The sequence below is a fragment of the Melopsittacus undulatus genome, chromosome 9 (genome assembly GCF_012275295.1).
Source record: "Melopsittacus undulatus isolate bMelUnd1 chromosome 9, bMelUnd1.mat.Z, whole genome shotgun sequence".
Classification (NCBI taxonomy): Eukaryota; Metazoa; Chordata; class Aves; order Psittaciformes; family Psittaculidae; genus Melopsittacus; species Melopsittacus undulatus.
Genome location: NC_047535.1, coordinates 45,012,680 through 45,040,518, shown reverse-complemented (window position 1 = coordinate 45,040,518; position 27,839 = coordinate 45,012,680). Strand labels below are relative to the sequence as shown.

The window sequence follows — 27,839 nt, the reverse complement described above, 5'->3', positions numbered from 1 at the left end:
TCTGGGTGATATTTATAGATGTGATCCCCATCTCCCCTGAGGCTCTTCATTTAGAGATCAGTAAACAAAAATTTCCCCTGTAAGCAATCATTTCTCTCAGGCTCTTGAGGACCTTTGCCCCATTTTGGGCATCATTTCTTCCATGCTGCCTCCCCACACGAGGGGCAAATCCCACCCGCACTGCTGGGGTGCATACCCCCCCTGCACTACCCATACATTTACTGTCCCCAGCAAAGCCCCTTTAAGGGACACTTGGGACGGCCTCAGGAGGCAGGACATTAATTTTAGCCTGGAGCTGCGCCAGGGGCAGCTGCTGTGGGCAGGGGGGCCGGTGCCTCCACACCCCATCCTGCCCCGGTCCTCCCACTGCAGAACCCCATTCCCTCCGCTGTGACCCTCCATGCTGGCAGCAGAGCGGCCATGGCCGAGGAGCAGATGGACCTGGAGGAGAGGATCATCATCAAGGACCAGCACACCAAGGAGATCGACCTGGTGAACAGAGACCCGAAGCATATAAACGAGGACGTTGTAAAGGTAGGACTTTCTCAGCGCTGTGTTTTAGAAGCATCACTGCCTCCTTAATGCAGTCAGTGTACTGGTATTGACGTTCTGTATTTGGCTTGGCCTCAGCCAGGGCTGCAGTTCCCTGGTACAAGTGTCTCAAGAGGTGGTTACCTCCTGTAACAGGGAGGTAACCTGCTAGAAGCCACAGACCTGCTGCCAGGGGCAGGCAGATGCTGGCTTGATGACTCCAATTAATACAGTATTCCCTACTCCTTGAATGCTCTCTCCAACTTCACAGGCTGTGTAGCCTTATACTTATGGAGACGTCTTCCTTTGTACCAGTAAGTGGGAAGTCAAAGATAAACAGGGTCAGTCCACATCATTCACCTAAAGGGAACCTGGGGAAAAAAAACTGCTAATCCTTAAGACCTGACTATGGGAGCACCGTTTTGATACGTGTTGTCCTGCTGTGAAGACTGTTTTCCCCAGCAGCAGCAAGAGGGTGCAGCAAGCCTCCTCCCATCTATTTTTGATCAAGAGGAATTCTCAGTCTAGCTGAACAAGGAAACCTTTTCCAGAACACTCACCATTGAAACACAATTGCTCTAAGCTTTGTTGGTGTTATGCCAAAGACAAGTTTGGACCAAAGGAGAACAGGAGGAGAGGGGAAAGTTTTATTAAAACTGCATTTGAGAGACCAGACGGGACAGCATGCACTGAGCTTGCTCAGAAAGGCTTTGTAACATGCCATGAACCTAATTACACAGCTGAAATGTAAGCCTGCATTTATGCATTAAAACACTATTACAGCTAAACCCCTGGTCAAATTCAAAGCCCTCTGGGATGAGCTGACAGTGACAGCCATAGATGGGCACCCTTCCGGCACAGTGAGACGTGGCTGTGACAGCTGCCAGGCACCTCGCTATCTCAAGCGTGTTCCCAGCAGCGTGTCCCACATCTGTGTCACATCATGCCAGTGTCTCATCAGCCTTAGCCCATGTTTAGAGAGGTGCAGGGCTGCAGCAGCACCATCCTGCCACCGCCAGTGCTAGTGAGGACTGGGACAGCCTTCAGCCCAATGGGACTGCATGCCAAGCAGGAGCACTCCTCTCTGCTCCCCAGCTACTACTGGGGGTAACAGCAGCACCTTCCAGACCATTGCTAACCTTTCACACCAACCCAATTTCCCCAGCTTTGCCTGTTCCCACTCAGGGATCCCCAAAAGCCTGTAAAGGATTTTGAAGCCCACACACTCACATGGCCACACTGCTGCTCCATCAGCTTCCATAGCATTCCTCCCACCTTAAAAATAGCACAGCTGATAGAGCCGGGGATGGGGGGCAGAGCCAGCCCCAGGATAGGGAGCACAGCTCATCCCATGGCTGCTGCCAGGAAAGCCAAAGCCTCCTGATTCTCTTCTGGGCAGCAACACACTCAGAAACACCTGTGCATAAAGCCATATAATGTTCCTAAAACACAGCAAGTAGAAAGTGGAGGTAAGGAGAGAAGCAGAGTGCTAAAGCTGAAGGTTCAGGCTGGAGGGTTCAGGTGGCCGTAGATAAATGCATCCTGAGCACTACAGTGTGACAGCCAGAATCTCAGACCACATTACAGCTACAGTGCTGGCACTGGCCACAAAGGCTTTGCAGAGCTTTAAAAGCCTCCTCCCAGGCAATGAAGCAACAGAGCAGTACCTGCATGTAAGGACGTCAGGGCAGTGCCCAGGTTCAGCTCGGGATCCAGCACTCTGCCTCCACCAGTCCTCCAGACCCTCCTGGTGTGCTGTGAGCAAAACAAACAACAACCCAGCAGCTCTTCTCTTATAGCCTGGTGCTCTCCTCATTAACTGACCCCTGATTAGCTCCCCAGGCAGGTGTGCAGTGACCTGCAGCTCAGCCCCAGCCCTGGGCAGCAGGGCTTTCCCAGGCACCCCAGCACTGGGTAACTTGGCTGCTGATTCTTTATCCATATCAATGTTTTCTCCCTCCTGCCCACTCTAGGAAATTAAAGATGACGCAGAACGATTTCATGATCAAAACATACATGTACAAACAGACACGTCAGCATCCCAAGGAAATGCCGTGCTATTTTTCACAACAAAAAGCATGGCTCACGTATTCCCTAGAAATTAGTTACACCACATGAAATGAGATCTTTACATGTAGGTTAGAGGCTTTTGAAAGCATTTATTGTTCAGAGATGCTCCCAGTACCTGCACACAACATCACTATCCCTGTAAGGGCATGGCCCAGCTGATCTCTCTCCCTCTGCAGAAGGAACCCAGACAGACAGAACAGAGCACCTTACCCTTGCATATATAAACTAATATATCACAAATGAAGGAGGCCGTTGGATTTTTATAAGCACAAACCACCTCCTGGCTGAGCAGGCAACCCATGTCCCTGAACACTAAAAAAGGGTAGGAATGGGCTCTGGCTTCCTCTGGAGTAAACACTCCCATGCACAGCTCCTGTTTGGCAGGCTTGTGCCTGGAAGCATCATCCACAGCTCAGGATTTGGGACCAAAGAATGTGTCCTGAGTGGTCACGCCTGGTTTAGAGCATCCATCCCCCCAGCACAGCCTTTGCTCTCCCCAGCCCCCTCCATTCAGGCTGTGCTCTGATGTTGCAATGGATCCTCATCCTTCCGCTGGAGCCCTTGTTCGTTCCCCAAACCTCCTTTATCTCTGTATTCTCTTCTCCCAGGTGGATTTTGAGGATGTGATAGCTGAGCCTGTGGGAACATACAGCTTTGATGGTGTCTGGAAAGCCAGCTACACCACCTTCACCGTCAGCAAGTACTGGTGCTACCGGCTGCTCTCTGCCATCCTGGGCATCCCCCTGGCCGTCATCTGGGGCTTCCTTTTTGCCCTTATTTCCTTCTGTCACATCTGGGCAGTGGTGCCCTGCATCAAGAGCTACCTGATAGAGATCCAGTGCGTCAGCCGAATCTACTCCCTGTGCATCCACACTTTCTGCGACCCATTCTTTGAGGCACTCTCCAAGATCTGCAGCAACATCAGAGTTGCTCTCCGGAAGGAGATCTAGGTCCCTACAGCTGCAGTACCCAGCCCCTTGCATATCCACCTTTCTACACAGGATTCCCTGGCTCCTGCAGTGTGCCCTGCCCTCAGGCACATGGACATCCATGCACAGGGACCTGCGCAGTGCTGCCAGGCCCTGCACCAGAACTGGCAGTGAGGGATGCTCCCTGCATTCAGAAGCATGCTGGGCTGCCCATTGCTCCATCCCAAAGCCAGCAGTTTTAGGAGAAAAGAAACCCAACAAGGCTCAGTGAGAGCCTTCAGCCCTCCAGAGCCCCCTCCATTGCACCCTGTTCCCATGGGAAGGACAGCAGCATCTCCTGGACCACAGGCCTGGGCTGCAACAAGAAGCCATTGTGCAGAGATGCTGATGGACAACAGACCAAACCCTATCTGCTTCTCCACCCCTTTGGTCTAGCACGACACTAAGAGAAATACTTGCATATGGATTATTATTTGCTGCAAATAATTGCTGTTGTGGAAGCTTCTGTATTAAATCATTCTGCACAAAAGTTTTATGGATAGAATAGTGAAAACAAACATTTTTTCATGTGTGTTTGAGTTTCAGCAAAGCTTTGAAATCAGATCAATTAGTGCATGAAATGTTGTGTCTGCCTTCTGGGAGCATGTGCCTGGGCCACTGGCAATGGCAAAACCATCTGTGGCAGTTTGATGCTCACAACTTAATCTGAGGGCATCGCTATACTCTGTAGGAGGATTGTTGAACCATGTGGGCAGCACCGGGGCTGCAGAGGGAGCAGCCAGGTAGCACTGTGGGGAACAATGAGAACAAGTGGCTCTTGGTAACTTAGCTTGAGACATGAAAAGCTTGGCTTCAAGCTTTAGCTTGGTTGTCAGCTAAAGGACGATGCGCTTACTTTGATGCTGGGTAAGCTCTAGCCTGCAGCAGTGCATTTATCTGGCACCACAAAGGCAGCAGAAGAAGGAGCTCCTCCAGGACATTGCCTGTACCCAGCTGCTCTGGCTCAGTGAAAACACAGGGATGAGGGGGGAAAAGTCCAATTTGGAGCTATGTCCTCCCCTGTCAATTAATCTGTTTAGTCCATTGTCCATGAACCGTACTTTAACTCTGAGGCACTCAAACGCTTCTTTGGCTCTGCCCTTAAGTGCTTTGCTGAATCAGGGCCCAGGAGGTCCCGTTGTTCAGAGGTTATTCTCAATTGTGTTCATGTGCTTTTTTCCCTTGGCTTCCAACAAAGACTTGGAGCCAAAGACTCTTCTAGTGCCATGCCAAGGACAAGAAAGAGCCAGGTTTTCCTCTGGTGCTTGTCCAATGGCTTGGGATCATGGACTGCATTATTCCATAGCAATATAGCACCCATGGTCTAGCAACACCAGGCCTCAAGAGGGATGGAGTGATTTAAGGTACTTGTATGGAGAAAAAAGTCTCCAAAACCACTTTTATCATGAGCATTTTTTAAAGCTTTTTGTGGGAATAAAAGAATGAAAAACAATACTGGGACTATATTCTTTTTAATTTTTCAGGGTTTTTTCTAGTAGTTCACAGCCAGAAACCAACAAACCTCTGAAATCCTGGTCTCCCATAGCAGCGATGCATGGGCTCATGTGTCAGCACCTCTTTTTTGCTTCTGACCCCTATAAAAGTCTTTTTGCAGCACATCTGATATCCTTCCACTCCGACAAACCTGGAGCTCTGCTCCCCATCCCCATCCCACTGCAGGCTGGGGATGCTGCAGGAGCCTGGCGGTGGGCTGCAGCATCACTCGGCCAGAGAGGGGGAGGAAGATGCTGTATGCTTTCCTAAGGATTTAAACCTGCCTGGTAAAACATGCTGAGAGTGCATGTACTGGGCTGTGTTCAGTAAATGTGCTGAGAGCTCACTTGAAGCTACTACAGAAAAATAGAAGGAATGCCAGGATATGAAAGGTGAAATGTACTTGTTGATGACAGGGAAAAGATCAAGTTCACGCTCAAATGCATTTTTTGTATTCATTCCCAATACGTAAGGCCAAATCATATTACCCTTTGCACACAGGCCTTGCTCCTGCACATTCCCTGGCTGCAAATCTGGGAGGCGGTGTGAGCAAAGGCAGGCTCATCTGTCTGCAGCCACTGGATCCCACAGCCACCGAATTCATGGGAAAGCTCACACTGCCTTCAGTGAGACTTGCCCTTCACCACAGCCATCCCACCCCGCAAAGGCTGTGGCATGGTGAGCTCCGTGTTATGGAATAAAGCGGAGTGTAGGTCTTAAGTGCTTGGTGCATTACTTTCTAAAAGCATCCTTACTTACTTGGATCTTTGGTTTAAAGCGTTGCTTCCCATCAGTTTCCTTTATTTTCATAGTCTATTGCTCCATCTGCACTTCCCCTCCTGCTTTTCTTAAGACGCAGTCAGAAAACTTTATATACAGGTATTTCTTAACAATAAAAAATCCATGCCATAAGCATGACCTTGTGCATTACAGAGCAAGAAAATTGCACTGGTGTAAAAGACTAAATGCAATCTGCGTAAACCCAAAGCAAAAGCTCAGCCTCAGGGGACTCCACAGGAGCTCCTCTGTTAAACCCCATGGAGTCCAGCTATAATCCCACAGGCCTCCCTTTGGAGAAGCTTTAGAGCACACTCAGCAAATGTGTTATTGCACAGATCCCCTGGCCCTGCAGTCGTGTCTGCTCCCCTGACTCCTGCTGACCCATTTGAGCAGCCTTGCAGGGCACATGGAGCAGAGCTGGGCAGGATAGGGGCAGCCGGGTGTTAATGTTGCCCTGTGGGAGGCTTGTCCCCACCCCTGTCCCCACTGCTCCCCTAACCCATGATGACAGGACTGCCCTGCTCTGTGTTGGCAGTGCCACTGACAAGCCCGGGCAGCACAGGGATGCAGGGATACAAGGATGCAGGGATGCAGGGAGAGGGCTGCCTCTGCCACACAATACTTCAAGCAAAGCAAGTATACCCGTGTTGAGAGCGTGGTGCCTGCTGCTCTGCCCCAGCCAGATGCTGGCATCCTGTGGGGCTCCTGCTGCAGGAGGAGGTGGGACAGTGCCCAACACTGTGTGCAGGGTAGCATCCATCACCCTGCCCCTTGCATCCAGTGGGAACATGGCACACCTGCCCCAGCAGTGTGGGATAGCTTGGGGCAGAACCTGTTCTTCCCAGTGGTATCTAAAAGCCACCAATGTCATGATTTGGGGGCTTGGAAGTGGGTTTCTGGTGTCCAGTCCCAGGCAGCACTGAAACCTGGACAACAGCAGTCCTCCCCTCACTCCTGCCTCAGTTAAATACGATATATCTGTATATTACCTGTACATGCTTACACAGACATATATACACCTATTTATATAGAACCCTCCTTGCTTGTCCAAATCCCAGCTCTCCACAGGGAAGGCAGCACGGTGGCAGCACAAGGCGATGCCCTCACATCATGGGTGGCTGCATGAAGCTCTTCTGGCTCGTGCTCTTGCAGCTGAGGACGAAGGAGGAGGAGCTGCTCTTCTTGCTCAGGTCGCACGTTGGCCGTGACTTCAGGTAGTGCGTGGAACAGCAGAGGAAGCGCCGCATCAGGTCATGGAAGAGGTGCCCGGTGTACAGCATGTAGATCCAGGGGTTGCAGCAGCTGTTGAGGCTGGCCAGGAGCATGGCGATGATGAAGGGGAAGGCTGCAAGGCAGAAAGGACATCAGCATTAGGGCATGGTGCAGGGGGGGTGAGAGCCAGCACGCTGGGGAGGTAGGCACCAGGCACATGCCACCAGCATGACACATCCTCCCATGCCAGGGATGGGCTGCCCTGAGTGTAGAAACACTATGGTTGATGCACTGGTAAAGAAGAGATGATGAATAAAAAGAGAGAAGCAAGTTTTGGTTTAAGCAACTTGGGTTTAAAGGCTTTTTCCCCCAGAAAGGCTGCATTTCTCCTTCAGCTCCTGCGCTGCTTGGCATTACCCTAGAAATGACTCACAAGAGGAAGAGCAGCCCCTGGCATCACCTGCACAATTTGCCCTTATCATGCCCAAAGTGGGGAGGAGGGAGCATGGCCTCTTGGAGTTGCCATAGCAAAGAGTAGGACAGGAACAAACATTTTTCCCACCAGCAGCTAATTCGGGGCAGACTGGCAGCTTCCACCTGCTTGGGCTGTGGTGAAGCCAATCTCTCCCATGGCCCCATAGCATGCATCCCCTGCTCCTGGGCTCTCCCCACCACCAAAACCCAGCCAACAGGGCAGTGCCTGTTAGCCCTGCCCCATCCATGCATCTTTGCTCAGTGCTATCCCCGCCATGGTGACCGGCAGAGTTTTCCTTTCTCCCAAATTAGTTTTTCCCATATGATGCTCTGCCAGGGAAAATGACAGCCATTCCCATTTCAGTAATGAAGCCTGGGAGCATGGCAATGGCTCCTGGCTGCAAGCGTGGTGTTGGGGACTGTGAGAGCATAGTGCCAGGACCTCCAGTCCCCAGCTCCTGCTGCTCTCCATTCCCAGCCCACGAAGTACCCAACTGTCCACTGGAGAGGTCAGATCAGTACCACCAGCTGAGTAGGGGATGGTGAGACTCTGGGACTCGCACCCTAATGGCAGTCAGACAGGAGCAGGGAACAGAGCTTTTATTCTGCCCATCCTCTCATCTCCTTGTGCTCTATGGGGACACCAGCAGTAAGGGTGTGAGTAGGTGTTTGGCTGTTTCTGGTCCCTTTCTGCCTCTGCAAAACTTCACTTGCAGTTTTTAAACTAGAGAAGAAGTGTGAATAATGAATTCTGTATTCCAAATTCACCTTTAGCCAGCTCATGCATAATTCCTGCTCTAGTGATGTCTGGTCCAACCACTTTTAATTTCAAGCATACGCTAAAGGAAATCCATGGGAAATGGTTTACAAATCCTAGGCGCAGGACCTGAAATACATCACAGCAATTCTACCCATTAAAAAAAACCCTAGCCACGGCTGAAGGCTCTTCCCTCTCTGCAGGAGATAAATTGAATTTCATGGAGCTTACAGCAGGGCGGATGTCCCCGTGCTCTGGCAGGACTACCGGAGAGCCCCGAGAGGTGCTGCAAAAAGCAAGCTCTGTCCCTTATATATGTTCCCTCTCCCCATGCTCTGCACATCCCCCTGTGCAGGTCTGTGGATGTCCTGCTGTCAGGAAGGATCAACAGAGGCAGAAGGCTGTGCCAGGGAAGTGCTGTGGGACCTCTGCTGCCAACGCTGCTACAGCAGAGAGATGAACTGAGGATTGTTCACTAATTCCCACAAGCAGATAGATGCCATCACTCACAGCCCACGCTTCAGGACACCAGCCCCCAAGATTAAAGGATCAATATAACAGTTATGCTGCTTCACAGCCTTGCTATTATCTTCATGGATGCCTTAAGCCAACTCTGACTCAAAGCTCAAAATGCCACATGCAATGTATATTATCTGTAAGGTGCCCGCAACAGAAACCTCGCTCTAACCAATGATCTATGAAGGATCCCTGGTGCTGAAGCTGGCACTTGAACCATAACCTGCAACTCCAACCCACACTTACAGGGGCTGTAGGGTTTGCATGGCCAGCAAAGGTGGACATCACTGGGGTGCAGGGCAGGGTGACAGCAGGGCTGGGGAAGACAAGGACTGGGGCCAGGCAAGTGGGCAGCAGCATGGGACCCCAGCCACATTCTGACAGTGGCATAGCATGGGCAGGGGAGCAGCTTCTGTGCCTCACTTGCTGTATTTCACTGAAGCTGTTTTGTGAAATGATGAGGACTCGTGTATAAAGCTCCTGGATCGGTATCAGCAGAGCAGACTTCTCTGATCATCACTTTGCTAGCTCAGAAAGGAGGGCTCCCTCTGTTTATTTTCTTTACAGTCTTATCTCTACCTCTAACACATGCTAAACTGCAGCGGACTTCTCACCTTGCAGCGGTGAAAGCACAGCCCTGAGGAGCGTTGGAGTTGTACCCAGGGCAGACGAAGCACAGTGCACCCCTGTGCTAATGCCCAAGATCTGCATCTCACCACGCTCCAGGATGCAACGCACACAAAACCACAGGGCCCCTGCTCAGCATTAATTAGGATTCAGTAAGGTATAAACACACTCATCCTTGTCAGGGATATTCTTGATGACATCCTATGTGGACAAAACTAAATGTTTTCTAAGTAGGTGACCCTCCCTCACACAGCCTTTGTGATCTGCACATCATCTCCCAGGGTGCAGCCTACCGGTACCTGAGCACCCTGCCCACAGCTTCCATTCCTCTCTGAAGCTATGCCCATGCAGGCTGCAAAGCCTACAAGATAAGAAACAGCCAAACTGCATTCCTACTGGGTACACCTCTGTCAGGCACCCCACCACACTGCCCAGTCGAAGCTGCCTGAGCCTAGGTGCAAAGAGAAAGAGATGCGGGATAAGGGACAACACTGTCTGGAACGCTGCAGGCAAAGCCTCTTTATTCTGCAGAGAGGTCTGACCCTGCCATCCCCTCATGCCTCTGGGCAGACAATGAGGAGAAGGGTGGGCCTGGGAGGAAAGGTTGGGATCTCTGGCTTTTGCTATCCATAATAACCCACCTGAGGCTTTTCCTCCTTGTGCCATGAACGCCAAACTCCCACCCTTTACAACAGACACGGGCTCCTGAGCAATGGAAACGTGAAGGAGAGAGGAGTCTGCTACAGCTCAGCAGGTCTGGAGCTTTCCTCTCAACCTAACAGCAAATCAAAAGGAAAAGCCATCGCAGGGCCAGTTGCACAGGGTGAGGAAAGATTCCCGGCGCAGCAGGCAGGGTGAGCTCAGTGAACCCCAGCCATCCCCCTGCTCCACACGGCAGGAATCAGCAGAGCGGCAGAGGTTTGTTTGCTGATGAGTCAGGCAAAACCCCTCGAGATTGCAGGTTTAAAATACAGCAAAGGGGAGAGACGCTGCTTCACTCCAGGGTGAGCTGAAAACCAGAAGTTTAAACAGCCTAAATCAGGTGGAAAATGAGACAGCCGCAGGGTGCACGTAGGGAGGCTTCAAGAGCTGTGCTTCTCCGCCTGAAACAAAAGAGCAGAGAGGTGCAAGAAAGGAGAAATAAGCCTGCCTGGCTCCTGTCAGCTTTGACCCAGGAAGACAAGACGTGCGTGGGCTGCAGGAGACATCAGGTTCTCCCACAAATAAGGTTAAAGGGTGAGGGCTAAAGCTCAGGGATAGGCTTAAAGAAGGAAAAAGAGCTCTTAGTGTAAGTGAACTGTGAAGCCCTTTGCTGTGGCAGGGCTGCTGGGGGAGCCGGAACGGGGCTGCAGCTCCTCACCCCTCTTTAGCATCACCAGAGTCAGCATCTCTGCTGAGCTTGGTAAGCATCCCAAAGAGCTGCCATCCCTGGAGGTGCTTTTTTCCTTTTCTCCCACCTCACGAAGTTGTGCAGAGTTTTTCTTCCAAGCTTTCCCAAGCAGTTTTCCTTGCAGGTGCAGAGGGACCGTCAGGCACCTCCACTGGGTGACAACACAGACTTGCACAGCTACAAGCATGTGAGACTAATGTATTTTACTCTGCCTCAATCTTAGTGATGACAGGAGCAGCCAGCACGAAGTGTAAGAAATGACAAATCAGTGACACCACATCCTTTAGGAAAAGCCTTTGCTTGTAAATCAGTGGCTTTCTGCACAAACCATGCTCCGGTCAGAGATGAAGTAACAGCAGCATGGTCCAGGGTGGATGGAAACGGGAGGAGAGGGAAAAGAGGGCAAAAGAGTGGAAAGCAAAGAAGCCAGTGAGGACAAAACAACAAGAAGAAAAGTCAGGCATTAATGCTGCTGTTTTCTCCTGGCTCATCCCAGCACCCGGGTTGGGAATCAAACCACCACGGACCCCAAGGCACCCCAGAGGACTGAGCTCACACCCCCGGGGACAGTGAAAAACCCCCCTGGCCACGACAAGCACACAGCTTGACCAACCCCAAGCTGTGGTGGTCCTGAACCTGCTGGGGCTCAGCCAGCCCTTGCTTCCCCTGAGGAAGCTCAAGCACAGCCACTACTGCCTGTCAGGTGAGGTTTCCATGTTCAGGAGCTTTTCCTGCCTCCATCCCAGCCCGAGACACAGCCTAGAGCAGGGGCTCTGGCTGCATTTGCAGCCCGTGACCGTGCTGCTGGTGTCCCTGCGGCCACTGAGCTAAGCAGTACATGCAAACACAGGGCTATGGGAAGGGACAGGACATACCTTCCTTCGGAGCATCCATGTCCCACACAGACCACATCTGCACAAAGAAAAAGGGAGTCCAGCACACTATGAAAGCTAACACTATGATGAAAGTCATTTTGACTGTCCGGATCTTGGCTTTGGAGATGAGCCTGGTGCTGCTGACCCTGGCAAATGTTGTCCCACTGTGGGAGCTGGAGCTCATGTTGGGCCCATGAGCTGTCTTAAGCTTCACGTTCTGCCAGATTTTGAAGCTGATCAAGCCATAGCAGATGCTCAGCATCAACACAGGGATGATGTAGACCATCAGGGTTATCCAGGTGACATAGGCTTTAGGTCCCCAGGGCTGGATGAAATCTGCCCAACAGTCGTAAACCCCATTCCCTACATCCCTCAGAGAAAATATGTGGATCTGTGGAATGCTGACCAGCAGGCATAGCAGCCAGGTGAGGAGGACAGAGATCCGGTCCGCTCTCCTGTGCAGAGACCGCAGCGGTTGACAGATGGCCAAGCACCGGTCCAAGGACATCAGCAAGAGCATATAGGTGGAAGCAAACATCCCCACTACCTGCAAGTACTTGATCAACCGGCAGAGGAAATCTGGCCCATAAAACCTAAATGTGATGTCCCAGATGAGCTGGGGTAGCACCTGGAAGATGGCCACGACCAGGTCAGCGATGCTCAAGTGCTTCATGAAGAAGTACATGCGGGACTGCTTCTGCCGGGTGGTGTGGATGGCCAGCAGCACGCACAGGTTGCCGGTCAGGGCAAGGAACAGGATGAGGCAGAGGACCGTCACCTCTACCTTGGCCATGTCCTCGTTCCTCTTCAGGGGGTCCGTGGTGCTGTTCCTCCCGGAGGTCTGGTTCTCCATGCGGAGGCTGCCGTTCCCTAGAGAGCTGTTGATGGTCCATATGCTGCTCCCCGCGAAGTACAACTTCTCCATGGCCAGCTCCGTCCCACATAGAGCCTGGTAGCAGAGAGGGTGGGTGGCAGATCCTCTGCGAACACGTCCCCGTTTGAGGCAGCCGTGTCCCCCCTGCGGCTCTCCTGGCCGCCGCTCACCTCGGCGGGCAGGGCTGCTCTGCCTCTTCCCCCGGAGCGCCCGTCCGTTCCTGCCCCTGTCCCGGTGTCCGTGCCCTGGGCTGAGGGCTGTCCGCCGGCTCCACCCCGGCCCCTCCCCGGGCTCCCGACGTTCCCGCAGGCTCCTGCCTCCAGACAAAACCAAGGCAAGGGAGGAGGATCAGCGGGAAGGGTCGGGACACGCCGGGTCCCCGGCGCAGCTGCCGCCCCCCCGGCGCTGCCGCACCCGCGCACCCCGCTCCGGCACCTCCTTCCGCACCCCATACCCGCACCCGCCCCGCTGCCCCCGGGTCCCGCGAGCAGCCCCTCTGGGGTCCCGCTCCTACCGCCGGACCCTGCCTTGCCCCGGGCCTGCGCTCGGAGCGGCGGCCGCGACAGGGAGCGGCAGCGCGGAGGCTGCGGCGGGTCCCACGGTGATGGGCGGGGGCTGCAAGAACCGGTGGCGGCAGCGTGCCCGTGCGAAGCGCGGAGGGGTGGGAGAGAGCCCATCACCCTTCCCGGCCCCAGCACCCCCCGGGCCCGCAGCCTCGGGCCGGGGAGAGCAGAACCGCCGGGAGCAGACGAGATGTGTCAGACCACAGCGAGGGCACCGGCCCGAGACCCGGGCTCTGCTCCCCGAGCTCTGCCCGCTCTGGCCTGGGAGTTCCGAGTGCAGTAGGGAGCTGCACTGTGACTGCTGGAGCCGGTCACGGCCACCGCGGCAGAGTCTCACCGTATCCACCAGCACAGCCTCATGCAACCCGGAGGCTCCTGTTTTCATTACCTCGCAGTCCAACAACCACCAGGAACTGTTGTTTTTTTCTTTCAGGAGAACTATTTTAGAGTATTAAACTATTCCTATGAAAGAGGACAAGGTGGCCGTGTTTAACATTGCTTGCAATCAGTGCCACTAGCTCGGCAGCACATGGCACCTTTTTTCCCGTGATTCCATTCACCTAACATAGCACTAGGGACCTAAGAGTGCAGGCAGGAATGTTCAGGAGAACATGCAATCTCCGCTTCCTGAGCCCAGCAGCCACTGTGTCACTCACAGGCCTTCTAACCAAAAATGTGGCTTCTGCAAGAGCACTCCTGGCCTGGCTGCTGCAGCCCTCAAGCTCCAAGCAGATCCAGCACACCAATGCACATTCCCCTGTGCTGCCTTCCCCGGAAAGCCACATCTCCAGTTCTACTTAGCTGAGCCTTAGGCCTTGGATAAACATCCCTGCAGTTATTTTTAAAGATTTTGGGAACCTTGAACCCCATGCAAGATGTAGAAATGTTACATACTTTGGCAAGTTCTTCTCTCCAGGGTTCACGTTCTTCCTCCTTCAGGCAATAAAACTGCTGTGGGAATCGCTGGGGATAACAGCTCACCATGTGCAAAGCTTTTTTTCATTGTTCTGCCTTTTTGGGAGTTCTGTAGGAGGAGGTGGCTGAGTGAAATCCTGGCTCCGGTGCAGTCAAGGAGAGGTTTGCCTTTGGCTTCTGCATGATTCCTGTGGTGTCTTGCAGGGCACAGAATGATGGTAAACATGCTGTGGCACCTGTCTGGGACAGCAGCACTGGTGAGACACTCACCTCAGGTGAGACAGAGCAGACACTGCTCCCGTTTACCCTCAAATGCAGTGTCACTTGTAATGACACAGGCACTAATTGCTTCACAGACCATGCAGAAAAGAGGCTTATGCCAATTGTGTTGCTCAGGCATGTGTGCCTCAAAGCATGGTGTGTAACTGTAGAATACGTTTTATTGCAATAGTGAATCATCAATGCTAAGCTGTGAAAGAGCTCTCCTAGGATTCATCCTGTTTGTCCCCTTGCCAATGCCAGACTGTTCCCAGGGCTGTTTCTAACACGCTGCCTGTTGCGGTTCAGAGGCGCAGGAGTGGCTCAGGGAGCTGTGCACTGGTGAGGTGAAGGATCATACGCCTTGAGCCCTGAACTCTGGATTAAAAGGCTAAGTCATGGAAGGTTTTCATTAGTTTTACTGTAAGTGTCTTGGCTGCAGTCTGGGCCCTTTGCTCATGTTGCACTTGCAGCAGCAAGGTCCTCCCCGGCCTTGCTGGCAGCGGAGGCTGGATGGGAGCACTGCAGCTGCAGCTGGGAGCACGGAGCTGGTTACACACGGCACAGCCCAGCTCCACACCCAGAGGAGCGAGAGGGAGCGTCCCCACTCTCTCATGCAAGGGGATGAGACCCCTCTGCACCCATCAGGGACTGGATTTCAAGCAGTGCAGATGCTGCTGTGTGCTTTGGGTGCCTGTGCTCCCACCAGCCGTGACAGGGCAGCCCATGGCCCCACTCTCAGCATACAAACAGCTCCCCATGTCCATCACTTTCCTGTCTGCTTTACTAGGCCAGCAAACAAGCTCCTCAGCAGCTCCAGCAGCTCAGGTCCAAGCTCTCAAGGCAGCCTAACCATTGATGCCCACCAGCAGTGCTCCAGCCTGCAGCACTGCACTCCAGGGCTGCCCATGATCGCATCCTGCATGGAAACTGCCTGAGCTGGAGCTCTCCTTGGAGCCCAGACCTGCACAGAGACATGAGAGATTTTCCAGCTCTCTCAGGATGGCTCCAGAACCTTCCCCTTTCCTGACCATCCCAGAACTCCCCAGTGCCCTGCATGGTGCACGGGTGATGAGCACAGCTGCTGAGGGTGCTCTTCAAATCATGCATGGGGCACAGGCAGCAAAAGATGCATAAGCAAAAAAAAACAGGCTTTTTATTCCTTTTCAACCTTCCTTTGCTTATTTTCTTTTTCTACGTTTCTGCTAGGGGAAAAATTCCAAGTGGTTCTCAAACCCACTAAATCCAGTCAAAATAAACTCACCCTGCAGCTGCCATAGGAGTTCACATTCATATAAATGTTAATTTGAGCAAATATGCTAATTGAGCAAATATTAATTGAGCAGATAACCATAGCACTGACCCACAGCTTTGTGCTGCATGGCTGGTACCTGTGGTCAGAGTCCGCTATCCTAGTGCCCATGCAGGGGGAGAAGGGCCCTCTCGCAGCGGGTGATGCAGCTCATGGAGCTGGCCAGCAAGTTCAACACTGTTACTATATGGAATTAAAATGCTTTACTGCTAATTGTGTGGGGTTGTCACCTGCTGTGTGTCTGTGGAGTGAGGGAACAGCTTTGGTTCTGCAAATGGAAACTGTTGTACTGGCAGACACCACTGCTGGGGGTTCCCTTCATCAAGGCGTGAGAGTCCAATCTGAGATTTCATCATTCCATCCATACGTCAGTTCTCTCACATAAGTGGCCAAGTGCAGAATCCCACGAGGGGCTCAGTAAAGAGGCACTTAGTGAAAACAAGGTCAATGCTGTGTTGGCACAGCCCTGGGCACAGCGGTGGTGGGAAAGCAGCCTCGTGGATAGACATGAGCCTCACAGAGCTTCTCCATGGACTTTGAATGGCCACAGCTGGGGTCTAGTCCTGGTTGGATTGAAGGATCCAGCCATGAGGTTTCAATGGCCACTCCTTTTGCCTGCAGTGGGAAGAGAGTGAAGGGAACTGCGGTAGCAAAAACCTCATCAATGCAAACAGGACACTGGGGGCTTGGGACAACATCCAACATCACCCAGCAGCAGCAGGAGAAGCTCGTGGCCCCTTGCAGCCCCTCAGTCCTTACTCAGGCAAAGCCGCAGCCACCCCACAACTGAAAACCAAAACCACTTGATCTTGCAGCAGAGAATCCTGTGAGAATGAAAGGGTTTTCTGAGTCACCCCCAGCTCCTCCCAGCTTTCAAAATTCAGAGCTGCCATACACTTGGAAACATTTTTATTTAGAAAAAAACATGCTTTGGAATAATCAAAAGCACAAACACTACATCGAGCTAAATTTAATTGCATTTCAGTTTACTGCTGCATCTGAAATAGCTGTTTTTCCAATAGCTATCTTGAATCCCAACTTTACAGTCCCCGTGATACAAGAGGTCTGGCAAAACTTCAAGTCCAGGCCACTGTTTTACAGCTGGAGTTGCAGCCGCTCAGGAACTCTCATGTATGGATGTGGCCCATTGCAGGCAGTCAGAGCAAGAAAGCCAGGATATTTTATCTGGCTGGTTTTGCATGGGAAATTCTCTTTATCCTAGAGCTTTTTCCTAGTCCTCACCCCCTGCACTCAGTCTGAAAGAGGCCCAACTTTGGTAAATTCACTAAAATACAGAGATGCGCAGTCATATGCATGCACCTCCCTGGAAAAAGCAGATTAGTGCTTCAAAAGAAAGCTGCTGGGTGTCCTGGGTGTTGGATAAGGCTTGGGACTATACTAAGGTCAGAGATAATTATGAGTGTTTCCTTGTGTCTCTCTTAAATATGCACATGAGTAAATCCCAAGCATGATTCCTGCATAGCTACCCATCTAGTATGCAGATCTTCATACTGAGAATAAGTATTGTAAAATGTACCCTACTTAAGTCAATGAATTTTTGGTGACAAAACATAGAAACACAAGCAATGCACAGTTATTTGATCTTGAACACTTATGCAATATTCATCACGTTAATGAGTTAATGAGTGGTAACACAGCACGGTGCTACACATCGGTTTAAGATGCTGGTAAAGTACTATTAAACTCTTTGGTAATGTCGTACCACAGGTTACATCACCTACCTGCATAAACCATGCTTTTTGCCATGGTATGTCTTTTTGTTAGTTAAAAAACCCAAGCCAAACCCGAAAAGTAGTCCTCAGATTGCCTGTAGTAAATAAACTCATGGAAAAATACAGCAGAAGCCCATTGTCATCAAGCATTCCTACTCTAGCGCACAAACCGGGTTGTTTTGGGGGCTCTGCACAGAGCTGCTCTGATAGCTGCTGTTTTGTTTTGGAAACTACATCATCAAAGCATTACTGAGAGGGAAAAACAAGCCAGGAAATCTGACTTGCACACGGACCAGCGAGAGGGGAGGAACAACTTGGATGCTGCAGACTCACCCAAGCTTTAGAAAGCATTTGCAGTAGAGAAACAGAATTTCCATGAATTCACGCCACGTATCAAAACCATTTCTTTTTTCCCTTGTTTTCATTTATCTAGGAACACTGAACTTGCTCAAAGAACTCAATGTTAAGATGCTCCTACACCATGTCGCTATAAAGTTCATGGGATTCAAACAATTTCTGTCAAAGAAATGCTTTGTTTCTTTAAACCCTCCAGCCTCTGCTCACACCAGTGCAGAACCCCGTGTCATGCTCATTCAACTTTAGGAGATAAAGTCTTGAAAAGGAGCCTGAATTTCTTGGCATTAAACCAGCACTGATTTCCATATCATTACCATTAATACTGCAGCATTACACATAAAAATCCCCACCAGAGCATCTGAAGATGCACTTGTTTTTTGCTTAGTGCAAAGAAATGCAGAGGATGCCATCTCCTGCTCTAGAGTCCAGTTCCCCCTGGGATACAGAAGCAATGCTCCATTCAAAACAGTGATTTTAAGCCTATTAAAACTAGAGTAGGGTGTGGGCCATGCTGATCCCATAATCCAGGCTGATCTGATAATCCAGAAAGTCCACTTCACGTTGTGGCAGACCTTCACAAGGCAGATGACCAGGGTTTCTACAGGAAAACTCACATGCTCCCATCTTCTCCCTGTCACATGCAGGCTTGGGAGTACCGGTTACAGGCAGGGGAGGGACCGCAGGGCATTTCCCCAGGGGAGAGAAGAAGGGTGTCAGGGGGTTACATGGGCTATGCCCAACGTATATAACCTCTGCTAAGGGTAATAAACACTCTCACCATGCACCTCCTTGCAGGAGCTAAACCTGCCTGGCTGTGGGGGCTTTTTACATGGCTCCATAATGACATTGTTCATGCTAAAATGTTTCTTGCTTCATCTCATTATGGCCCCAAAGCTCATAAAAATCAATGGAGCCTGCACAGACCCTGAGAATAACAAGCTGGCCTAATACAGGATGGTGGAAATACATACACATAATGTTTCCTAACAAAGAGTCTCCAGTTTCAAGCTGTTGGGAGATTATATAATAATTTTACTACTTTTTTTGCTTGTTTGACTGTTTTTTACAGTGCTTCTGTGTAACCTCATTTATTTCAGTTTCCCTGAATGCTCACTTGTCAGCAAGGAGGAATAAAAAGCAAAACAAATCCAATGGGATCCGGTACCCTGCCTCCATGCCCCTGAAGCTGCTCCAGCTTGGAGGGTATGGCTGTGCCCACGGATGTGCTGGGCAAACAATGTGGCCTCGACTCAACCAAGATGCTGATAAACAGCAGTCAGAAAAGGGTATGTGCAGCAGGAACAAGTTATATGGGACCTGCACAACCAAGGTACAAAGCAACGTATTACTGAGCATCGCCTCCTGACATCTGAGATATTGACTAAATATTTCTGTACACATAGCTACGGATCATTCAGCAAACACCAAGCACGTGATGGGCAAGCACTGGCCCCATACAGTGAGCTTCAATTTATGCACACAAATAGCTATAGAGGAATGCTTTTGTCCATTAAAATGAGGTGCATTTCTACGTGAGCAGAACATCTTACCTTGTTACAGTAAGGACAGAGGAGCCAGAACAAAACCGAAACACATCTGCCTAATGTATATTAGACAGTTAATATATATGTAAAAGAAAGTGAATCAACTTTGCTGCTCATCACTACTTGAACAAAATCTATGCTGAGTGATACAAAAGGGACTGCAGTCCTTCCCAGGATGATTAACTATATACGTGTGCCTGTGTGCATGTATGTGAGTATACAATTGGGCATATGCCTAGAAGTACCTGTACAGTGTGTGCAAGTGTGTGTTTCTATACACCCCAGTCCATGACTCCTTTGCCATTTCTCACACCAAATACCTGCCCAGGACCTAGGAATGCATCTGTGGGGCCAAATAATTAACCAGGGCATTGAGCTCCAAAAATGAAGCCCAGCTCCATTTATGCAACCTTTGCTGCCTCAGTAATTATTCCCCTTTTGCAGTGCTGTGTTTACCTCCTCTTCCTGAAGTCAGTGATTTGTCCTTCTCTTTATTTACTTTCAGGTGCTTGATTTTGAGCCAGCTCACCAATTTATTAGAATCACTTTGAATTCAGGTCCTCTCCTTCAGAGCACTCGCAGTGACTCCTCCACTGCCAGGGTGTGAAAAAAACATGATTATTCTTTCTTCTGAACACAAAATGACTGGTGTCAGGCTTGCCCAACAGTGGTGGCAGTTCGAATTCCTGCACCTGGGTAAAGCATTCCAATTCTGCTCCAGCAAAAAGGACTCTCCTTACACCAAAGGATCATTGATTATTAACTCCTGCTGTCAAATACACAACCCTTGGAGAAGTCACCTCGACACCATGGGCCCTGCGTGTCCCCTGCCCACCTCCAGCCTCCACATGTTCATGGCAGGGCCACACAGCCCACCAGCCACATCCTCAGCTCCAGACACCCAGCCCTAGCTGCAGTCTCCCAGGTTCAGAGGAGAACCTGGCCAAGTGCCACCAGTACAGCTGCTGGATGCAGGATGCAGGACACAGGATGTAGGATGCAGGATGTAGGCTGCTTTTGGCCAGCGGGTGGAAGTGGCTCTACAGCTCTGTTTTGGATGCCTGTACCTAATGCCAGCTCTGTGGGATGGGGCTCAACAGCTCCAGGGAAACTTCACAAAGGCAGGAGCAGTGCCTGCAGGACTTGAGCAGATACAGCTCAAACCTCCTGGGAACAGTGGGCTACCTTTACTCAGTCTTAATTACTCCAGGCAGGTACTCTTCGATGCTTCTGCTGTATCTAAACTAATACAGAATAATCTATTATGGATCTTTTTCTCAGCTGAAACCTTGACATGTGTAAACCACTTCTGCAAAAACACAAGATACCCACCTAAAACCACAACATGCACTGAACAGGCAGATTTAAAGGCATTTCTCAGTATTATTGCATTAAATTTTCAAGACCACCTGCATTTTCTCATCTAGCACACTGGTTACCTTGCTAGCTCTGGGTCTCTCATCAGCAGGGCTGATTCCTGCTTCACAAGGCAGGATCACAGTGCTGTTCCCACTAAAACACCAGTACCTGTATGCACTTTTGCATTCAACCAGTGCCACCGAGTATGGCAAAATGGAAAGATCACACTGAAACACCAGCGTGGACGACTTTTACTCAGGCATCCTTTTTAACATCAGAAATTAAAAAGCTGTTTTATAAAGAAAGGCAATGACTGGGAAAAATCCTACTATCAAAATTAATACTTCTGCTGATTAAATATTTCCATTTAAAATGTCTGTTAACACTGGGGAAGAGTTAACTCACTGCAGCACAGTGCCCCAGCTCTGCAATGGATGGGACCCTCATCAAATTGATTCCCACAGAGCCACGACAGCTTGTATGGACAAAGGGTCCAGTCACAATGGTCCTGCCAACAGATCAAGCTTTGTAATCATAATTTTTTCACTCTATTTTATGTGTCTGGTTGGGATTTTTAAAACATTAAATGAACTTTTCTCATGTATGACCATTGCTTTAAAAGCCAAAACAATGGAGTACAAGACAGCAGCAATATTTCCAAAAAGCCCTAATGTTACATGTGCAGCAGTTTTCACTTGTGCAAACTGAGTGCAAAAGAAGTTATTTATTTTCTTTATATACCGATTATTCCTTACCTGTCTACACGTACTCACCAGGCTTTTAAATCACAGCCTTTCCCTCCAGGTCAGCAATGGGGTTGCCCTCAGGTGAATGCAATCCATCACTGGTTAACTCCTAGCTCCATTAAAAGGGGTTAGCAGCCAAAGATGTCTTAACTGGTGTGAGTGACAACTGAACCAAATGCAGCAATTAATGAGCAAATCAGAAAACCAAGCTGTGATTTGTCATCCATTATCATGAGGTAACAGGGAATCAGCCAGCTCATTAGTTAATTGTCACTAAGTGGGAATAGGAGCACAGCATGTTGTGGTTCCCTGCCAAAGGCCTTCCAGAGCACAGAGAATGGAGAATGGCTGATCTGCCATGAAACATGGAAACTAGGAGCCTTACCAGCAGCAGCAGGCCCTGGAGGAGAGCCATACATGGATTTGCCATGCATGGATTTGTCATGCATGGATTTGTCATGCAGACCCAAGCCACAGGAAATCCTCAGTCACAGAGGCCTTCAAGACCCACCCAAAGCCCCACTCCAATTCTCCTGCACTGTGAAAGCTGTTGCAAGTGATGGGGATGTAGCATCCTGAAGCCACAACGGTGCAATGCATCATCTTGTTGCCTTTCCTTGCTCACCTGCATCTGAAGCTGCAGCCCCAGTGCAGACACAGCACAGTGCAGTACAGCACAGTGCGGACAGGGGCTGCAGCCTGGCATGTGCCCTGGTTAGTGCAGCCCTGTGAGTAGGAGCCCGTCCCTGGCCAGCAGCAAGAGCTGCTCACAGGATCCCGTTGTGAGAGCAGAGCCTGTGCACAAAGAGCATCCCCAGAGAGAGACTTGCTTCTCTGGGAAAGGAACAAAATATGTTCTCTTGTGTCCCGCATGACGATGGCCATTAACCCAAGTAGGCGCTGGGTTTGGGCTGGGAGCTGCAATCTCAGCATCCCAACTGCTTGGCTATAAAAAGAGACATGATTCAGATGTCAACCTAAAAAAAAAAGAGGTCCTTTCTAACCACAGTCAGACACAACTCACTGAGCTCACAATGCTACCAGGGGACTTCCAGATCCCTGCAGGGATGAAATGCCAGGGCTGCTGTGCCAGCCTGACCTGCCGGAGCACACAGCCCTGTCCCCAAAGCAGCCAAACCCCAGCACAGCCCTGTTCTTCCTGGGGACACCCACAGCCCCTGGCCTGGAGCAGTTAATTCCACACCTGGAGATCCTGGTGTGCCCACATATTCCTGGGTGGTGGGTGGATCCACTGGGATCACAGTGTGGTTTGGGGAGGCCAGTGTACTTAGAGCCACCAACCACCTCAAAGAATCTCTTCCACCGCTGCCTGGCAGAGATGTACCTGTGACCCACCTGCCCCACAGGTGACAAAAGATTTTTGTTGCCACCGTTTTTAGTGCAAAATCATTTACTAACAAAGGTGCTTCACTGACATTTCATCACGCCACTTCGTATGCATAAAAGTGATTGCTTAACATGTACAGCCAAAGGAGAGGTACCCAGAACAACCAGATGAGATAGGGACAAAAAGACCACATCTGTTGAAATCTTCAATGCTACCCACCTACAGCCTTTTCCCCCAGTTCCAGTCCTGGGGGAACCAAAGGTTTTGCCCACATCTTCCTCCGTGCACAGCTTCACCCACTGCATTGCTTCACCACCTAAGCGTGAATCAAATATCCCCCAGCAAGTGAGGGCAAAGCAAGAAACCAGGTGTCAGCTTTAGAAGGTTAGACTAAACATGATTAGAAACCGTGCGAATTTCAGGGCAGAGTGTGTGCAATAAGAATCCATGTTCCACCTCGAGCATGAAATAAGTGCAGGGGCAGCGCTGGGCTGGCTCCATGTCCAGCCCTGCTCTGCCAGAGGGAGCACAGACTGCGGTGAGCAGGTGAGGATGAGCTTCATTCATCAGAGACAGGCTGAACTGTAAAGTGCTCTGCAGGAGCAATCCTTTCTGCTGCCAGCATCCAAAGCTTCCCGTTTTGGCTTAATCTGCTTCCTACACACAACATTGCTCCAAGCATAAAGCCTCTTCTGCAGGAGCACAGTGTGGTGACACGCCACCGAGCCATGCCATCAGACTTGGTCTCCACCACCAGAACAGTGCTTTTCCCATCCTCTCACCTTCCCACAAAGCAGCATTATGGGTGCCATGCCCCACATTTGCTGCTCTCAGATCATACTGGGTGTTTCTGTGCTACCTTTGCTGTGTGCCATCCATCCCCCTGCTCCCATAGCAGCTTTCCTGCAGGTTTGACCAATGCAGAACAGCACACACCAATTCCAAATACTTGGCAAAGTACCTCCTTTTATAAATTTGGTTTGTTTGCTGTATTTTGATTTAATGCAAGCTACATTGTATTTAGTGATATCATTTATCCAGTCGATTTCTTCATTCACCCTGCAGGTGAACTGCTCCTGCTTCATTTGCACATCAGGTTGGGGTTTGTTTTCCCAGGAAACAAAAGTGTGTTGGGGATTTTTATCCCTCTGCTGATTCAGTGAAAGAGGAACCTGCATTTAGAGCAGGCTTTCACCATGAGCTGATCACCAGAAACAGGACAAGTATTCACTGCTCTCACACTTGACTGGAGCATTTGAGACCCTTGTTGAAGGCCCGCTGTAATACTGGTGAATAAACACACTTTTGCCACAGAAAACATTGCCTGTTTGTTTTAAAGAACATGGACCACCAAAATGTAAAAGAATTCAACCGGACATTAGAGCTGGAAAAGCAAGAAAAGAAATAATCAGTGTTAAAGAAAGCAAATACTTTCTGTAAAAGCTTCCATTAACCGGGAAAACGAATATTCCCTGTGGGAAAAGCGGAGATGGAAAATTTCCCAATCACAACAATTTTCAGAAAATTAAACCATTTTTCCTCTTGTTCAGACTCTGAAGTACCTACAAAACGCAGCTGCTATCCTGTTATGTCTGACACAGACCATCAAACCGAAGACACAAGGAATGTGACCGTCACTGCCGTTCTCTTTCCAAATCAGACCTTTTGGAACAACGGTAACAGCAGCACCTCCATCCTGCTGCAGGCACATGGTCTGCTCTGGAAAAGAGCAAGACTGGGCGAGAGGAGCAAATTCCTTATTTCCTCCAAAGCACCAGTGTTTCCAGGGACCAGGAGCAATATCAGAATAACCCCATTGCTCTTTCCAGCGTGTAAAGGAGATGCAGATGCACCATTTGCGTTTTCCCCAAGTCAGCTGGTCCTAGAGTGCTTCAGCCCAGGACGCTTACCCAGCATGTCCAGCACCTGGTCACTCACAGGGGCATGGAAATGGGTTCAGACAACAGCAATAGGTGTCATGTCTGTGGCAATTCCTTTTGTTTCCAAAGTTACTCCTGCCTAACAAAACCAATCTGATAGAAACTGCCTGTAATGTGCAAAGCAAAACCAGATAACCTCCTCTTTCCAATTCCTTACTTAACCCACCGGCTATTGCATCTCAGAGGGGTACATGAGTGGGAGCAAGCGGGGAGCCCATGCCCCATCAGAGGCGACCTCCATTGCTGCTGCGCCAGCATTCCCAGGAATTGTGTCCTTTTCACATGGCTCCAGTGCCTGTCTGTAGGAAGGGAACAGGACAGGACATTTTTACTGTGCCTGTGATTGTTTTGTTTCAAGTTCTGCCCTCCTGCCCTGGCCTGAGGGACTGCTCCATGACTAAATTAATTTCCTTTCAATGGATGTTCTGCCTAAAGCAGCTGTTCCCAAAGCATTCTGCTCCTGGCCCCCCACATATCCCAGCAGTGTCCCTGGCCCCGGCTGCCAGCAGCAATAGAGGGTTCCCAGGAGCTTCTGTCCTGCTTGCCATTCCCCCGTCACCCCTGGGAGCTGCAGCAGCCAGGATCTGGCTTGGGATCTGCTGACTTGGGGATGTGTGAAGGGGTCAGGATCTGCAGTGGGGCAGGGCAGAGGGTCCCCAGGACACTCACCAGCCAGCACAAGGGGCTGGCCCTGGATGACCATAAAGTGTAACCAGTGGCTTTCAAAATCAGCCCAATGAGGAGGTGTGCAGAGAATGGAGTAACCCACTGCATGATCGCTCACTTCAGAGGCACAGTTGTGCTTTTCCCTGCTTTTCTCAGCCTCCTTCAGGCTGAGGGCTCTGCTGCAGTGGTCAATGCTCAGTGAGCACTGCTCAAGCAGGAGGAAGCATACCAACATCCGTGCATCACCAATTCTAAGCGTTGCCTTTGCTCCTCTTTGCGGTGACTTTTGTCCCCAGCCTGGTTGTTCACAAGTCCCTGACTGCTCTCCAATTGCCCCTTGACTTGGTGACGGAGGAGTGGAGCTGCCCAAGGGAGCGAGGGGACAGGACAGCGCGCTGAGGACACTGCGTTTCCTTCACCGTTGTTGTTTTTTCCCTTACGTTATCCAATTGATGTGAATTTAGGGCTGGTGAGAGAAGTGCAGCAAAGGGCCCTGGAGGAGTGCTTTATGGTACCCAGGGGACCGGCAGACACCCGCAGCAAGGGCTGTACCCGGCAGCACTCACCCATGGCCGGAGCTTGACCCCAGTGCTGTGTCTGGCAGTGTGCAGGCAGGCAGGCCACAGCCCCTGCCCATGGCCATGGATCCTGCTCCGGCTCCATCGGGATGGGAATGGGAAGCACCAGCCATCAAATCTGCACGTTTTTCCTAAGCTTCCACATTGTCAGAGATGTCTGCTCCATGCAGCCTTCACCCACACCTCCATGGCTGGTTCATGCATCCAAACACCTCTCTTGGGTTTGTTATCTTTACAGACAAAATCACCCACCCCTGGTGCTGACACACAACTCACTACAGAAGGGAGAACAAGCCCCTTGTCCACGGTCCTGTGTTGATGTTCCATGTACCTCCACACCAGAGCACGGGATCATGGCTGTTCCTGCCCCATGTGCTGCACATCTCCAATGGGACAGAGACCTCAGGGTCTCTCTCACAAAGCAACTCACCCGCTGTAAAGCGATAAGGTGACACAGGCACAGAGCAGCTGATGCACTGATTGCCTTTGAAAGATCCTGAACAGTCTCTTAAACTCAGAGGTCTGTAAGGACATCAATAAAGATGCTTTACGTGAATGAAAAAGTCTCTGTCTTCAGCAAAGATAGCTATTTCAGACCTTAAATGGGTACTTCAATAAGTGATAAAAAAATGTATCACAAGAGGTTGTCAGCAAACCAATTTGATTATGTCTGTATTGAACGCATCATAGCTAGTCCTGTCTGTCTTCTGTTATCCCAGGTAATTGCTTCATTATCTTAATGCTGCAATTATTGTGGTAGTATGGCTCTTTAAATTATTGTTAGTGAATGCACCCACACCATTTCACTGACCAAAGGTGGTGTAGAACTTGTGACCTGCTTCATCCCTGCATCCTTCCAAGTGATCACCCAGCAGTGGCCTGGCTTGTTTGCCGTTGCTTGGAGAAAGCTCTTTACAATACCATGGCTCCTCTCACACAAAAGGCTTCACAGTTTAGCCAGTGGTGCGTGGCAAGGAACCACTGACAGCTGAATTGAATAAAAGGATCAGTAATACCATGCCAGCATCCAGAGCCTGCAGGTCCAGGTTTTCCTAGGTGCTCCTGCAGGGTGGAAGAACATCCTGAGGAGGAAGCTTGTCTTTCCAGGGCAAGGCAGAGGTGCTTTCCTAGGACTTGCTCAGAGCTTTGTGTGTTAGGACCCACATTAGCACTGGTGGTTTGCAGTAGGTGAGAGGGCCTCTCAGAGGCACCAGCCATGCCGATGTCAGAGGCTGCATAGAGGAAGTGTGGAGAGGGCCAGTGGGATGCATGCATGGAGCTGAGCAGTGCTGATGTCTGCCCTGGGATGCTTCTTGTCAGGCACACAGGGCACTAGGTTGCTTCACCAACCTGCATCATCAAGCTTTGAAAGAGAAAGGACAAAAAGAGGCTGATGTTATTCCAGCACCTGCAAACACTCTGGTTTTGTTGGGTCCTGAGCACGGTGCCTGGGAACCTCAGCAGGTACAAGATGTATGTGCACAAACCTCCACTTCAGCAGCAATTATCACCCAGTTCCTCTTTCTTTTTGAGTAAGTACTCCTAATGGTCAGATTAGTTTAATTCTTAGTTAGTTTAATTAGTTTAAGTAGTTTAATTCTTAATAAACAGGTCCCTGGTGGATCAAAGTCAGAGCAACTCAGTTGACCCTAGATGGAAATAACTTGATTTTGTTCCACTTGGAAAGAAACCCCAAACACCCTTGATTTGCAATGCTTTAGTCTTACTCTCATGTGGGCAATGGTCAGCCAAGGCAGAGGGTCCCTGCAGGGGCTGGGAGAGGGGCAGGCAGCAGCCCAGCCATGTCCAATGTTGGCAGGGAAATAATGAGAGCAAATCATTGGTGGAAAATCACAAGACAAGTACAGGATTTTATGGCATGTCACAAAGAGCACATTTAACCCTGAGAATACCAACGTAACCCCTGTGTGCTACAAGTCACCAAATGGTTT

General features: G+C 50.4%; 2 protein-coding genes across 2 annotated transcripts; one reads left to right on the top strand and one right to left on the bottom strand.

The window, feature by feature from the left end:
* The first annotated feature begins 412 nt into the window (after positions 1-412).
* CAV3 (caveolin 3) lies at positions 413-3,566 on the top strand. Its single transcript, XM_005145830.2, has 2 exons — positions 413-534; positions 3,210-3,566. Exons 1-2 carry the CDS (start codon positions 421-423, stop codon positions 3,549-3,551), a joined length of 456 nt encoding a protein of 151 aa, XP_005145887.1. The 5' UTR covers positions 413-420; the 3' UTR covers positions 3,552-3,566.
* A 1,541-nt stretch (positions 3,567-5,107) lies between these two features.
* On the bottom strand, positions 5,108-12,808 carry OXTR (oxytocin receptor). The gene is made up of 2 exons (XM_005145868.2): positions 11,695-12,808; positions 5,108-7,188 (listed from the first exon to the last, which is right to left on the bottom strand). The coding sequence occupies exons 1-2, from the start codon at positions 12,617-12,619 to the stop codon at positions 6,947-6,949; spliced, it is 1,167 nt and encodes a 388-aa protein (XP_005145925.1). The 5' UTR covers positions 12,620-12,808; the 3' UTR covers positions 5,108-6,946.
* Between the last annotated feature and the right edge of the window lie 15,031 nt (positions 12,809-27,839).

Bases quoted from the DNA above. Each gene is read 5' to 3' on its own strand.
- CAV3 (XM_005145830.2), top strand. From the start codon at position 421: ATGGCCGAGGAGCAGATGGACCTGGAGGAGAGGATCATCATCAAGGAC. The intron at 535-3,209 runs GTAGGACTTTCT...CTCTTCTCCCAG, and splicing joins TAAACGAGGACGTTGTAAAG to GTGGATTTTGAGGATGTGAT.
- OXTR (XM_005145868.2), bottom strand. From the start codon at position 12,619: ATGGAGAAGTTGTACTTCGCGGGGAGCAGCATATGGACCATCAACAGC. The intron at 7,189-11,694 runs GTATGTCCTGTC...TCTGCCTTGCAG, and splicing joins CATGGATGCTCCGAAGGAAG to CCTTCCCCTTCATCATCGCC.